At 34.0% G+C, this 13,615-nt stretch overlaps 1 protein-coding gene across 3 annotated transcripts; it reads left to right on the plus strand.

Moving 5' to 3' along the window:
* Nucleotides 1-4,677: 4,677 nt before the first annotated feature.
* Nucleotides 4,678-10,468, plus strand: LOC115988497 (uncharacterized protein At3g52155, chloroplastic). Of its 3 annotated transcripts, none has more exons than XM_031112070.1 (5): nt 4,678-5,193; nt 5,665-5,764; nt 5,895-6,074; nt 7,195-7,312; nt 9,611-9,920. In XM_031112070.1, exons 1-5 carry the CDS (start codon nt 4,872-4,874, stop codon nt 9,677-9,679), a joined length of 789 nt encoding a protein of 262 aa, XP_030967930.1. In that variant the 5' UTR covers nt 4,678-4,871; the 3' UTR covers nt 9,680-9,920. The 3 variants fall into 3 exon arrangements, with proteins under 3 accessions (XP_030967930.1, XP_030967929.1, XP_030967931.1); XM_031112069.1 differs by lacking the exon at nt 9,611-9,920 and adding an exon at nt 9,993-10,468 and having other exon boundaries at nt 4,694-5,193; XM_031112071.1 differs by lacking the exon at nt 9,611-9,920 and having other exon boundaries at nt 4,694-5,193; nt 7,184-7,273.
* The last annotated feature ends 3,147 nt before the right edge of the window (nt 10,469-13,615 follow it).

The raw sequence follows: 13,615 nt of genomic DNA on the forward strand, positions 1-13,615 counted from the left end.
CTTTTTAACTTGGGGCATTGGGGTCTTATGTGACCGATCACACCGTAATTGTGATTGTGGCAAGTAGGAACAAACTTAGATCCACTCAATTTCCTAGAATGGGACCTAAACAGAGGCTTAGGCTTAAAAGCCTTTCTCTCCACTTTTTGATTTCTTTTGTGTGGAGGAATGTACACCGATTTGTCCTTTGAGATAGAACACACAATAGGCACAAAATCGGGTACCACAACATGATTGCAACATATATTTTCTTCCATTTTAGCAACAGGTTCAGCAATCAAACACTTGGCATGCATCTTAAGAGATTCATTTTCAGATTTAAGATCATCAACAAGTTTGTTATACAAAACAAGTTTAGCATCCAAGTCCCTATTTAAACATTCAAACTCTTTCAGCTTTTCAAAAGAAATTTCAGCAAGATTCCTATATTTCTCAACTAATTTGTTGGATTCATTGAGTTTAGCAATCAAATCATCCTTTTCACAAACTAACTTGCTCAAATTATTTTGAAACTTCTTAGCTCCTTTCTTCAAGAGTTTGTCAACAACACCCATAGATTCAAGTAACATGTCATCATAATTATAAGGATTAACACTCATAGAAGCATTTTCACAAACACATGGCATGTTACAATCAACAATATCCATAGAAGCATACAAAGTATTATCGATGGCAAAACACACAAGGGGTCAAGGATCACACTTAGGTAATAAAACCAAAACAAGTGTACCCGCTCTGATACCAAGTGAAAGTTCAAATATGTGTATAAACACCCTTGAACGTTTAGACCCCCAATTTACAAATTAACCAATTCAAACTTTATATCAAACAACTAGTGTGCGGAAAATGAACAAAAGCTATAATATAGAATTGGAAAAACTATCTAAGCCAAATTAAAATCACAACCCATAGCAGATAATAAAAGGCAAAGATAAAAGGGAAGGAAGATGCAAACACAAAGACAACACGCGATGTGTTATCGAAGAGGAAACCGAAACCCTCGGCGTAAAATCTCTCCGCCGCCCTCCAAGCGGTAAACAATCCACTAGAAAATGTAGTTGGGATACATGAACAACAATAGACCCTCCAAGCCTAATCTACCCAATGTACCTAAGCCCTCCAAACTTCTTGCTCCAACGAGGTTACACCGAACCTTTTTCTTTTCTAGCTTATCAGATTCCGCTATAATCCATAGCATCCGCCATCCTTGGCATCTTCCAATGCTTCCCAAAACTCCAAAAACACTCAACACTCTAAATGGGTGTGGGTAGTGTTTGGATAGAAATCTCCTCTCAATAGGTATGACAATGAGAGAGGGAATGAAAAGAGACTACAAAAATTTCTCTCTAAGAATGAGGAGCTCTCTCTAATTGGGTGGGTGTTTTGAAGAAATCTCTTTTAGGGTTTTTCTTTCTGAATGGCCACACATATTTTGTGGGAATGAGGGTATTTATACTGGTGTGAGAATAGAATGCAAAGAGTCAATTTTTCCAAAACAGGGCTGGCTAGCGACTTGACCTCGCGACTTAACTGAGTCGCGAGTTCAAGTCGCAAGCTAACTGAGTGGCCAGTCTGGATTTTTGTCCTATAGTGCTCCAGTTGACATGACTATTCAGCTTCCCTGCATGCTCTGCGCGTGTGCAACTTTTGGCGGCTTGCAAGCCGCGAGCCTCTCGCGAGATCCAGCCGCAAGTCCCTGCTTCACTGCACAGTCTTGAGCATTTCTTCACACTCTCTTACACACTACCCTTACATAATTCCCACCTAAATACAGGGTTTCTAAGTGTTGTATTACAAGCAAATTTGTCACGGAATAAAGCCAACACATGGTTGATTAAATTCAACCTTACACATGATCTCACTTTTTTTTTTCAAATATCTTCTTATTTATTTTGAATTTAAAAAAAAAAAAAAAAAAAAAAAAAAAAAAAAAAAACTCCTTCTATACTATTAATACTATTATTTAAGGGGCTGCACCTATTTGGACTAGATTTTTTTTCCCAAAATACCCCTACTATTTCCCTAGGTTTAAATAGAAAAAAAACTAAAGGATAATTTGGTAAAATTACGTCTTTTAACTCCCACTAAAACATTGCCAACAAAATAGGACCACTTTTTTTTTGTGATAAATAGGATCACTCTCTTGGTTAAACGTTTTCAATTTTTTTTTCATAGAATTTTTTTTCCTTACTCGATGATCTCACATTTTTTTTTTCCAAATATCTTCTTATTTAATTTTCTATACTATTATTTAAGAGGCTGCACCTATTTGGACTAGCTTTTTTTTCCCAAAATACCCCTATTTCCCTAGGTTTAAATAGAGACAAAACTAAAGGATAATTTGGTAAAACTACGTCTTTTAACTCCCACTAAAACATTGCCAACAAAATAGGACCACTTTTTTTTTTTGTGATAAATAGGACCACTCTCTTGGTTAAACGTTTTCAATTTTTTTTTAATAGAATTTGTTTTCCTTACTGCATGATTTCAGGTTTTTTTTTTTTTTTAAATATCTTCTTATTTATTTTAATTTAAAGGGGAAAAAAAACACTCCTATTAAAAAACTATATTACTATAACTTCCCATCCATCTCCTTAAATTTAGCAAATCATTAACATATACCTCTCCTTCTCTTTATCTTCGTTACCTTTTTTTTTTTTTTTTAAGGGAATTATGTATGGTTAGTTGGTTACTTTAAAGAAAAGAAGCAAACTCTTCTAACAGAATCAAGCAGGTTTTATTATTAAAAAAAAAAAATAAGCACGTTTTTCATTAAAAAAAATTAAACAAACGTGAGATCATGGAGTAAAAGGAGAGGATGGCTACCGCATTACCGAAAAAAGTGTGGGGAAAGAAAAGTGAAGTAAAAGGAGTTTTAATTAGATTTGATGGTTGGCAGAAAACTAAAGCACGTTTCAAGCACGTTTTGTTATTAAAAAAAATAAAAATAAAAAAAGCATTTGATTTTGTTTTTTTAATCTCAAACAAAAATAATCAAATTTAAAACAAAGTGATAAACTTCAAACTAAACAGTTTTTAATAGTTTCCATCATGCACACCTTTTACTAACTCACGTTCAAATAAATTATATAACTAACAAGCGTCAACACTTCTCCTTGCTATAAAAACAACACAAACTTCTCTTCCCTTAAACCGTTTCCAACAACGCAAAGCAGATGTTGATGGTGAATCCTTATCAACATCTCCCTTTGTTTACGTTCATTTACTTTTATCTCTATTTTTACTTAAAATTTTTTGCTTTTTCAACAGGAATCAACGAATCGTATTAGGATTTTCAAACCGGTAGACCGAGCCTTGGTGTCTTCATCTACTCCATCAATGACTTAGTAACCGACGACGTTAGAGAGAAGAAGCACCGACATGTTCATGCAAACCTTTCTTTCACACTTCAAAATGGAGAAGAATCCTTCCCATCAAAAAGTAATAGTTTTTCTTCATAAATTTCAAGCCTAAAATAGGCATTCTTAATAAATACTAGCCTCTGAGCACGCGCGTAAAGCACTGACATGTTCATGCAAACCTTTCTTTCACACTTCAAAGTGGAGAAGAATCCTTCCCATCAAAAAATAATAGTTTTTCTTCATAAATTTCAAGCCTAAAATAGGCATTCTTAATAAATACTAGCCTCTGAGCATGCACTCTTCTATTTTTTGGGTAAGGATTAATTTAGAGCATTTATTATACTTTTGGATTACTACATTTTCCAATCACAAAAAAAAAAAAAAAAAAAAAAAAAAAAAAAAAAAAACCTAGGGGTGTGATGCGTATTATCTATGGTGAAATAATTTTTCTCCACACCCCTAGGTTTTTTTTGTGTTTGGAAAATGTAGTAGTCTCAAAGTATAATAAATGCTCTAGTCTTAGTTTAATTAGTTTGCTTTCAATAAAATTATGTTAGAGTATCTAAATTTGCTTTCAAAAGGTTATGTTGAACATGTTATGGAGAAGAACAAATCCTTAAATCCTAATTTCAGACTTTCTTCATTATTTTATTTTATTTTTTGTTTTATTTTTCTTCATTTTTATCCTTTATATTCATATCAATTAGGAAATTGTTCCGAAAGTAGCATAAATAAAGTTGCCACTCTTGTGTATTGTGATGGGTAGCTACTGCCTCGTTCACTATATTAGTTCCTTGGCGAAATGTTAAACACTCCCAATTGAGGACTCTTTTTATATGCATATATATCTCCATGAGCAAAAACTATAACCGTTATCCGGAGGGAATATGGAGAATGCTTTTGAAATTTTTTTGATCTAATGATATTAGACTTTTGGCTAAAAAATTCACTTTAACCTTTAACTTTTATTTTTAAATATTAAATTATTCCCTACGGTAACAAGGATTAATTTTTGTCAAAAGTTTCTTGCAATGTTAAAATAAATCAATCTTTTGTCTAAATTTGTTAACAAATGACACCATTTAAAGCATTCTTTTCTTATAAAAACTTTTTAAAAAAATTTGATGAAATTTAACTATAATCTAACCTAAGTATACATGAGATGAGTGAAGCTCCCTCCTTAAAAACTTAAATCTTTGACGTATGTTCAATAAATATTAATTATTTGATAAATATTATTTTTCTTTTTCTATTTAACAAAGATTATATATTTTTCAGTAGGCACGTGCGAGTAGAGGGGTATACCTATAAAAGAAAGAGAAGGAAATACAACTGAAGTATAGGATGATGATGATGATAGCGTATCAAATTCAATCTTTCAATCTATAAATCATACATACTTCCTTAGTTCTCTCCGAAGTCTTTAAGGTTGTCTGTTGTTGTTGTTGTTGTTGTGTTACTTGTGTCAGCTCCGAAAATTTTGAAGTCCAAAATAGGAAAAAAGCAGTAATGAATGCAGTAACAGTGTCAGTGAGTAATATAACACTATTACTACTCGAACCCATTTCCATTTTCAGAGCTCCTCAAGTTTCAGTTTGCTTTCCCAACAATAAGAGCTTAGTCAGTGTCAAATCCAGCGCTAGTAGAAGAAGAATAAGAAGGAACCCTATGCGTTTGGTCCCTCTCACTCGTTCAACATCGTCATCTTCATCTCCAACAATTGAGACAGTGGAGGGCCAAGCTCTCTCTGAATCTGAATCTGAATCAGTTACTCGTCGCCTCATTCTTCTTCGCCATGCCACGAGTTCCTGGGAAGACACTTCACTCCGAGGTATTAACTTTCATTATCTTTTTCCTTTATTTTTTAGAATAATGGGTGGCTATCATTATCATTATCATTATAATAAGCAGATTCTATGTGTTATAAAACTAGGACTCTTGTCATGGACCAGTTTGTTAATGTAGAATAACTTTTCTTCATGTTCAATCACAATCACAAACTTACTATGTTTATGTCAAGTCCAAATTTTTGTTTCAATTTTTAAGCATTTTCCTTCTATAATGTTAGAATAATGGTTAAAAGTTTAAACTTTTACTATTTCTTAACAGCTTAAGCTTTTTGGGAAAATCAGTAATTTTATCATGGTATTAGAGCATGTGGTATGAGTTCAAACCCTGCTTCTGCTCTGGTTCCTATTTAAACAGCTTAAGTTTTTGGGTCAATTGGTAATTTATCAGATAATTGGCATAATCTCTTTGTCTTTATGTTTGTAGTGATTTTAATTTTCTCTTTTTTTCATAGATCATGACCGCCCTCTAAGTAAAGCAGGGCAAGTCGATGCTGCAAGAGTTTCTCACAAACTCCAACAGTTGGGTTGGATCCCTGAACTCATTCTGTGTAGGTTAGGATTTCTTCATTTTCAACAATGCTTCTCTAACATTCATACAAAATCAATTTTCAGAGTTCAATTTTCTAGTTTTAATGAAACAATTTACATGCTTCGAAATGCTTACTTGATGAATTGGTGCCAGCAATGCATTGCGAACGAGGGAGACCCTTAAGATAATGCAAGGACAAGTCCGAGGCTTTCTGGAAGCTGAGGTGCATTTCTTTTCAAGCTTTTATTCCATTGCCGCTATGGATGGACAGACTGCAGACCATATTCAGCAAGTTATCTGTAAATATACAAGGGATGAGATACTTACAGTAATGTGAGTTATACTCCCTCCAATTAGCTTTTTCATTGTCACAATTTATGCATGAGGTATTTTATATTTAATAATAGTAGACACCCCAGGAAAATGGAATCATTTGTTTATTTTAACACCATGTTTAGAAATCAGAATCATTTTATTATCTATAACCTTCATACTGACTAGTGAGTATTTTCGAGTTTGCATATGGCAAAAGCTATGCTGAGGTATCTTTATAATGAGCCCAAATGCCAATGTGCACTTCAAGCTGTTAAATAGAGAATTGTATGAGGACCCTATAACCAAATTTGATGGAAGAAATTAGAGGACCCTATAACCAACTTCAAGCCCAAATGCCAATGTGGTACTTTAAATTTTACTATGTAACTTGAACTTTTGTGTCCCCAATCACAACAAACTAATTTAAACATTTATTTATTATGTGTAATGATACTACATGATGGAAATGCATTTGCACAGTTTTATGTGCTTAAAACCCTTCATCCTAATGGAGATTTTGCGGAAAGGTGTTTGACAACACCCCCCTGGTAGTCCTGCTCTTTGTAAATCAGAGTTTAGAAGCAGTGTTGATTCAAGTTTTTGGTGATGGCTCCATTATAGATGCTGGATTGTTGTCTTCAGGTTCCATTAAAGACATAAGATTTCAATTTAAATTCATTTTCAACATGTGAAGACATCTTTGGAATGGTTAATGCACATTTAAGATATATCCAGTCTATGTGTTTAATGTTGGCTAAAATTTTTCCCACTCATTTGTTTGGTAATCTGATTTAAAGAAAACATGTACTATATATATGGCCTTTCTTCCTGGCTTCTGTTTTATGATATGTTTTCGGGCATTTATGTATTGATCTTTCTCCTCTCCCTTTCCATTTTTGGATAAGTAATATTATATCCTTAATGAGTAAAAGAATTTAAGATAGAAAAATGTCCAGAAATATGGTTTTTGACATTTATCCTTGTTGAATCTTATTAGAAACCATCTAGCCCAAAAGCTTAAGACTAACAATGTATGTCAAGCTTACAAATACTGAATCTGAAAAATCTCAAATACCTCATGCTACTATGTCATTATCCAGAAAATAATTTGATTTTTGATTATTTAGTAATTATGTAGGTGTATGGGACATAATAGAGGATGGGAGGAGGCAGCCTCAATGTTCACAGGTGCCTCAGTAGAATTGAAGACATGCAATGCTGCTTTGCTCGAAGCTACTGGGAAATCTTGGGAAGAGGTTTGGCTTCTTTTCTCAAATGAATATATTTTTGAAGAATGTCATGTTTTGTTGGTATCATTATTTGTGTTATAGGTTCAGTAATGCATTTGTATGTAATGAAATACAATGAGCTATTATTCCACTAAAAACTGAATGTTTTATATCTTGACATTGGGAGATAAATAGAAATCAATTGAAAATGCCTTATTTTGGAAAATTTACCATTAATGGATATACATCATTAGGTAAAATTTATTGATAAGTCACTCATCCATCCCATAGGTCTTGAATCCATGACCTTACACTTCAGCCCATTATAGAGGGAGCCATTTGAACTAGAGTTCATTGGCATCATCAGCTAACATGTATTGGAAATGTTGTTAATATTAGTACTTTTAAATTGTTTGACTACATTTCCGTTTGCATAGTTGGTTCTCTGGCTGCGGTGGAAAGGTATACTAAAAAAGGATTACATCCTGATTTTAGGGTGTTTTCTATCCTTCATTCGTGGAACGGTCTGGAGCTAGTGGGGAGAAAAAAAAAACTCTTACGGTGGCAATCAAAAGGCTTAACAGAGAATATGTTGTTGGAATAGAATGTAAGAGGTAAAGATATTACAATAGGATGGAAGATAAGAAAGGAGAGCTGAATGGTCTTTTCAGACTTGAAGCCAGTAGGACTTGTCACCATAAAGTTGAACTTAGGAATTCTCCAAGATTGGAAAAAATTAGGCATCAAGAAATTTAGGCTTTTCTTATTCATCAGAAAAGAGAAAAAAATTATGGGTAACTTACACATGCATCTAGTGAGACAGGTATGGGTAGGAGGGGGAGATAGAATCCATATGTTTGGTAGGAGGGAAAATGGAGAAGGGGAAAGGGTGGGAGGGAGAGGTAGAATCCATATGTTTGATATGGGGAAAAAGGAGATAGAGTGGGAAGAGGGGGAATCAATAACCCTCTAGACCGATCAAATCAATCCTATCCAAAAGTGGGCAGATTGGTGGGGAGATGGAAGGGGAAGGGAGAGGTTGTTTAGAAAGAAGAGTAGAAACTCACTTTTTTTCCCTCTTCAAATTCTTTTTGAAATATGGTGTAGCTGTAACTTATAATCTTTACTGCATTGCCCGCTTTTCACTTTTCCTCTTTTTTCCACCAAACAACATGATGGAGAGGTGGAATTCTCTTACTTTCACCTTGTTTTGCTTATCAACTCCCTTCTCATTCCGCCTATTTTCTATCCCTCCGACCAAACATTTACATAGTGTAAATTTTTATTCTTCTTCTTTTTCTTTGTTCTTTTGGGTGTCATAAATATGCAATAAAATCACCAAATTTCTTAACCAATTAGGACCGACTAAGCCACATTGAGTGAAATCTGGTAATTGAATGAGTGGTTAGGCTTAGGATTTCTTTTTGGTTGGTGGGTGAGGAAAGATTCATGGGTGTGTGGGCAAGTAATCAGCTTACAATGTAGGACCTGAAAAAAGGAGCGTACCATGTACTAGGTGTAAAAGACTGGTGACTAAAAGTTTAGCAGTTCAATTTTTTTAGGAAGAGGATTTTATAGTTTTTCATGACGTAGACCTTTTAGTGCGGGCTCTAACTGCTTTACAGTGGCCTTTCTCAGGAAATATGGGGTTATGGTTAAGATGCAGTTTTGTGTGTGGCAAATGAATTCTATACTGAAGGTGGAGTGGCCTTAAATGTCCACTCTGAAGGAGAAAAGTAACATTTTTGCAAAGTTTCATCCTAGTCCATTAGCATTGCCAATAAGAAATGGGTTAAATGGCTGGGTTCTTATGAATTGATGTCAGTTCTCCCTAACCCTAAGGTCATCATTCCTTTGCATGTGACCTTCATTCTTGGAGGACAGATTTTTTAGAATGTTTTTATAGGTAATGCATTCTTGACTATAGAAAGAAAAGTCTATAGTATCTCTAATTGGGAAATGGAGAGTGAAAAAGATGCTTTTTTGTGAGGTAAAATAGAAATTAACATCTATGTTGCCGTCTTCAGGAATTTATTTATAATTCACTTTTTCCATCTATATTGCAGGCTTCATGAATTTATTTATTATTTGCTTTATCCCTAATTGGATATCTCCAAAAACACAGCATTTCATGTACCTTTCTTTCCCCCTGACCCTGAGTTGGTTAAATCAGATGTCTCTAAATAAATGGGGTTTCTGTACGAGTTAATTTTAATTATAGACTCCATGTTATCGGATTTTTTTTGGCCATAATCTGGGATATACCAAACAAGTTTCCTTTCCCATATTCCTCAATATCTTTTTAACTCTGTTTGGTATACACAGGCATTTGCTTTGGCAGGACTTGGTGGGTGGAAGCTTCAGGGAATAGTGAAACCAAGTAGCAGCCTGTAGAATCTCGTGAAGTTTTGAATACTAGCAATAACACCCTACATCAATATCAACCCTTCCCCCCCCCCTTATTTGTTTTGTCTAGCTGTTGACTTTAGATGTCAGTTCAAGTAAAAAAAAAAAAAAAAAAATCCAATAAAAAAAATTAGATATTAGTACTTTGGTGCTGCTCTTGTATACTTCCCGTGTACTAGGGCTTTGCCCTTCTTTCTTTTTTTAATAAAACCTGTATTACTTATGTATATATCTTTAAAAAAAGGTTGTCGTTTGTGTTGTTCTTCTATAAATTATCTTATTCCCTTTCCTCTGTTTGAAGTCTTCCAAAAGTGAAGGTTTTGAAAAAGTTAGGTGGGACGTCATCTGTTTTCTGAGAAGCTTTCTGCAAAGTTCAGAATATTGGAAACCAATGCTCAGTCATTAAAGATACATTTACTTCTGCATGCAATAGTTTGTTGTGATAAATTTGAGGTCTTGGTCAAGGCCTTACAAGTTGCAAGCCCATGGCCAACATCAAAGAGATGGAACTTTCTTTATGTGCTGGCCAGGTATGATGTTTTATTTTTATAGACTATCTCTACAAAGCAATGACACAGGGACTGCCAATTGAAGAACCAAGTTAAATTACTCCACTCCACTGTTTCCCGTGCTATGGAAGAAGATATCATTACCTGCAACTCTTTCAACTGGTACCATCTCCCGCAATTCAGTGTGTATAAGGTTGTAACTTGTAATCAATATTGCCAATGTTATTTTTTTGGGACCTGAAGATTACACTGGAAAAAAAAAATCAAAATCGTATGGTAATTAAAAAAACAACGATCAGTCAAAAAAAAAAAAAAAAAAAAACGAAAATTGAACTCAAAGCTCACATGCAATCTGGAATATAATTACGATTTTTTGGACTAAGTGGGTGAGAATTTAGGATGGCTAAGTGAAGAAAGAGAAAAAATGAAAAAGTAATTTTATTTTTATTTTTTTATAATGGGTTAAAAAAACCAAGGTACAAAAAAATAAAAATAAAAAACGAAGGTATATCTCTACCATCCTATTAGGGCGGTGCACAATAAGATGTGAGCTTAAAAAACACCATCTCATTTACCTCATCACTACTAGAGTTGATGGATGAGAAATAACTCTGTAAAGTCAGTTACTAGCTGGAGGTTAGAGAGTTCAAGTACATTGGAGTTATGAGCTTGTAGATTTCATAGTATTCCTTTGAACTGTAACTATCTTAGGTTTTTCCACCCTGGCTTTGGGTTTTCCTCTTCCTAAACACTTCCTTGTGTTTAGTTTTGGTTTGGTTTCATTTACCTTATTTTCATATTGCTATTTATATGCTTTGGTTATAGTAGCTTTACTTTGTTATATGAAAATTGGTTAATAACTTACATTTGTTACATTAGTTGTTTTTAACTAAAAGTGATTTTCTAAATATATGCTAGGGTAATAATAGCAATTTTCAATTACTCTTTACAATTTCTCCTCCATCCATACAACCCAAGTTGTCCTGTTCTTATGTAAACTGATCAACCCAATATAATCTGTCACACTGACATTTGTTGCAAGAGAAATGCTATTATCCAAAATACTTTCACATCAAATCTTACTAGCAGGTTGTTATTGGTTATTATGGGTGAGCAAAAAAAACAATTTAAGTTGTGAATTCAAATTAAAATCAATAACAACTTACCACCTATAATTTGTTAAAAAAATGTTATGAAAGTAGCACTTTTCTTTATTTTAACTCAACTTATATATATAGATATCAATATCTTCATCTTCTGCATAATTTCACTTCAAGCCCTGTCGTCTAAAACCCATTTTCACACATAGAAGAATACAGATTTTCACCAAGGGTTGAAGAGCAAAAATGTTGTTGCATGTATTTGTAGTATTGTTTTTGTTTGTGAAAGCTAGCCATTGGGAGATGCAATGGAGGGGAATTAAAAGGATGGTGATGGCTTTGCTTCGCAGTGATAATATAGTGTTGGATTTGTTGGTGGGTGCAGTGGTAAACTGGGTGTGTGCAAAAATGCTTGGGGAATTCTGTCATAGATTCCTGCCTGAGCTTGTCCTTGTTTTTGATAAGCCAGACTTATTCGTTCTAAAGCATTTTCTTTCGGGTTTTGTATTTGGCGCATTTGGCTCTTCCTACTTCAGGCAGTTAAGGTTCTGGGTTTTTAATATTGGTGTAACCAATGGAAAATATGATTGGGATTCTGTTCTTGAGCGAGAAAGGTTCAAGTTCTTTTCATTTACTTGAGATATCTAGATATAGTTTAGTTTAAGGTATAATAGATTTGCAGTATACTCATCAAGTTCATAAACTCTTCAAGAACAACATTTTATTAGCTTTTGAACATGTATTAAGAGTTCTAATGCAACCCCATTTACTTTGCTTCATCTTCATCTTCATCTTCATCTTCTATAATTATGTTTTTGTTTTGTTTGAAGGAAAATTTAAATCCTGATCGATCTTGTGTGCCTTGGACTCTAATAGTGACTCTCTCCGGCGCGCACACAAATCTTGTGGTCATTTGAGGCTTACTATATTTATGACTTTCACGAGGGAAGTATGTCTCTCTTTTTGAATTCTTAGTCGCAGTCTAGCTATGAAATGATTTTCAAACAAGATAAAATTTGGTGAAAGCTAAAAAATTTCAAACATCATAGAATGTGGATGATGCAAAGCAAAGTATAATGTCAGTCCTTCAAAAGGAGTCTAACATAAGCATTAACTAAAAAAAAAAAAAAATTGTCATTTTGCAAATCAGAATCACGATCACATACGAATCATTCTTCATGTCTGTTTTGGATGGAACTATAACGAGAGAGTTCTTTCAATTTTTATTAGGAAGAGCCGCGGTCAATGCTTATAAGAATTTTTTTTTTTTTCCTTTTTTCAGAAGAATTGTTCACTTCAAAAATGTAATAAGATAATGGAGAATAGATGACTATTAAGAAGAAGAGAGATCGAAGTAACCATCACCATATTGTTCATGCACATCATAAAGAGCAAGTGGTTTACCTTTTCTCATGACTTTGTATTTTTTTTTTTTTTTTTTTTTTTTGAATAAGAGTGAGATTTTATTTTGGGGGGGGGGGGGGTGGTCAAAGAGACGAAGGCCTAGGGGTAATCAGCCCATCATTAAAGACCCAAGAGAAGGAGAAATTATAGAGTCCTCTAGTGGACCACGTCACTTGTCCATCATTCCATTAAAAAACTTTCACTTGTTTAAAATTGCAATTTTCTAACTAACAATTTTAAACAAGTGGAAGTTTTTTCGTGAAATGGTGGACCACATCACTTATCCATCATGTGGATCTTATAATTTCTCCAAGAGGGGAGGGGGATGAGACGAGTAGGGGTTTCCAAGCCATACAAAAAGAGGCCCAATAGGTAGTATCATGGGCAAGCCCATTACAACATTTTGGAACGTAAGAAAAAGTAAATTGATAAAAGTGACGAGAAGTGATAAGGTTTTTGTTGATTCTAATTTAAACTTACCACAGTACCACTTAAATAAAAATCAATAAAAACTTTCACAACAAATCATAGGTGGTAAGTTTTTATTAATTCTAATTTAAATCTATTACTTAAATTATTTTTTTGCCCACCAATAATAACTTGTAATTACCTACCACCTATGATTTGTTATGAAAATGTTGTGGACATAGCATTGCTATAAAGTCATCTAAAATGGGAAGGATGGGTTGTTAATGCAGTCAAGAATCAACTTTGCATCCCCTTAAAAAAAATGAAGAGATTGCACCCAATATCTTTTGTTGTATTTACAGCAAGGAGGGCTGCTTTAGCTTCAGCCCATGCCAGAGAATTTGTTGATTCACTAGTTGTAATGATGGAGGTGATGGTGCCACTGGAGTCTCTATTGACAGAGGCAATGAAGGAGCCTTTGCTAGGAGAAGCCAAATCGAAAT

The sequence above is a fragment of the Quercus lobata genome, chromosome 5 (assembly GCF_001633185.2).
Source record: "Quercus lobata isolate SW786 chromosome 5, ValleyOak3.0 Primary Assembly, whole genome shotgun sequence".
NCBI classification, from domain to species: Eukaryota; Viridiplantae; Streptophyta; class Magnoliopsida; order Fagales; family Fagaceae; genus Quercus; species Quercus lobata.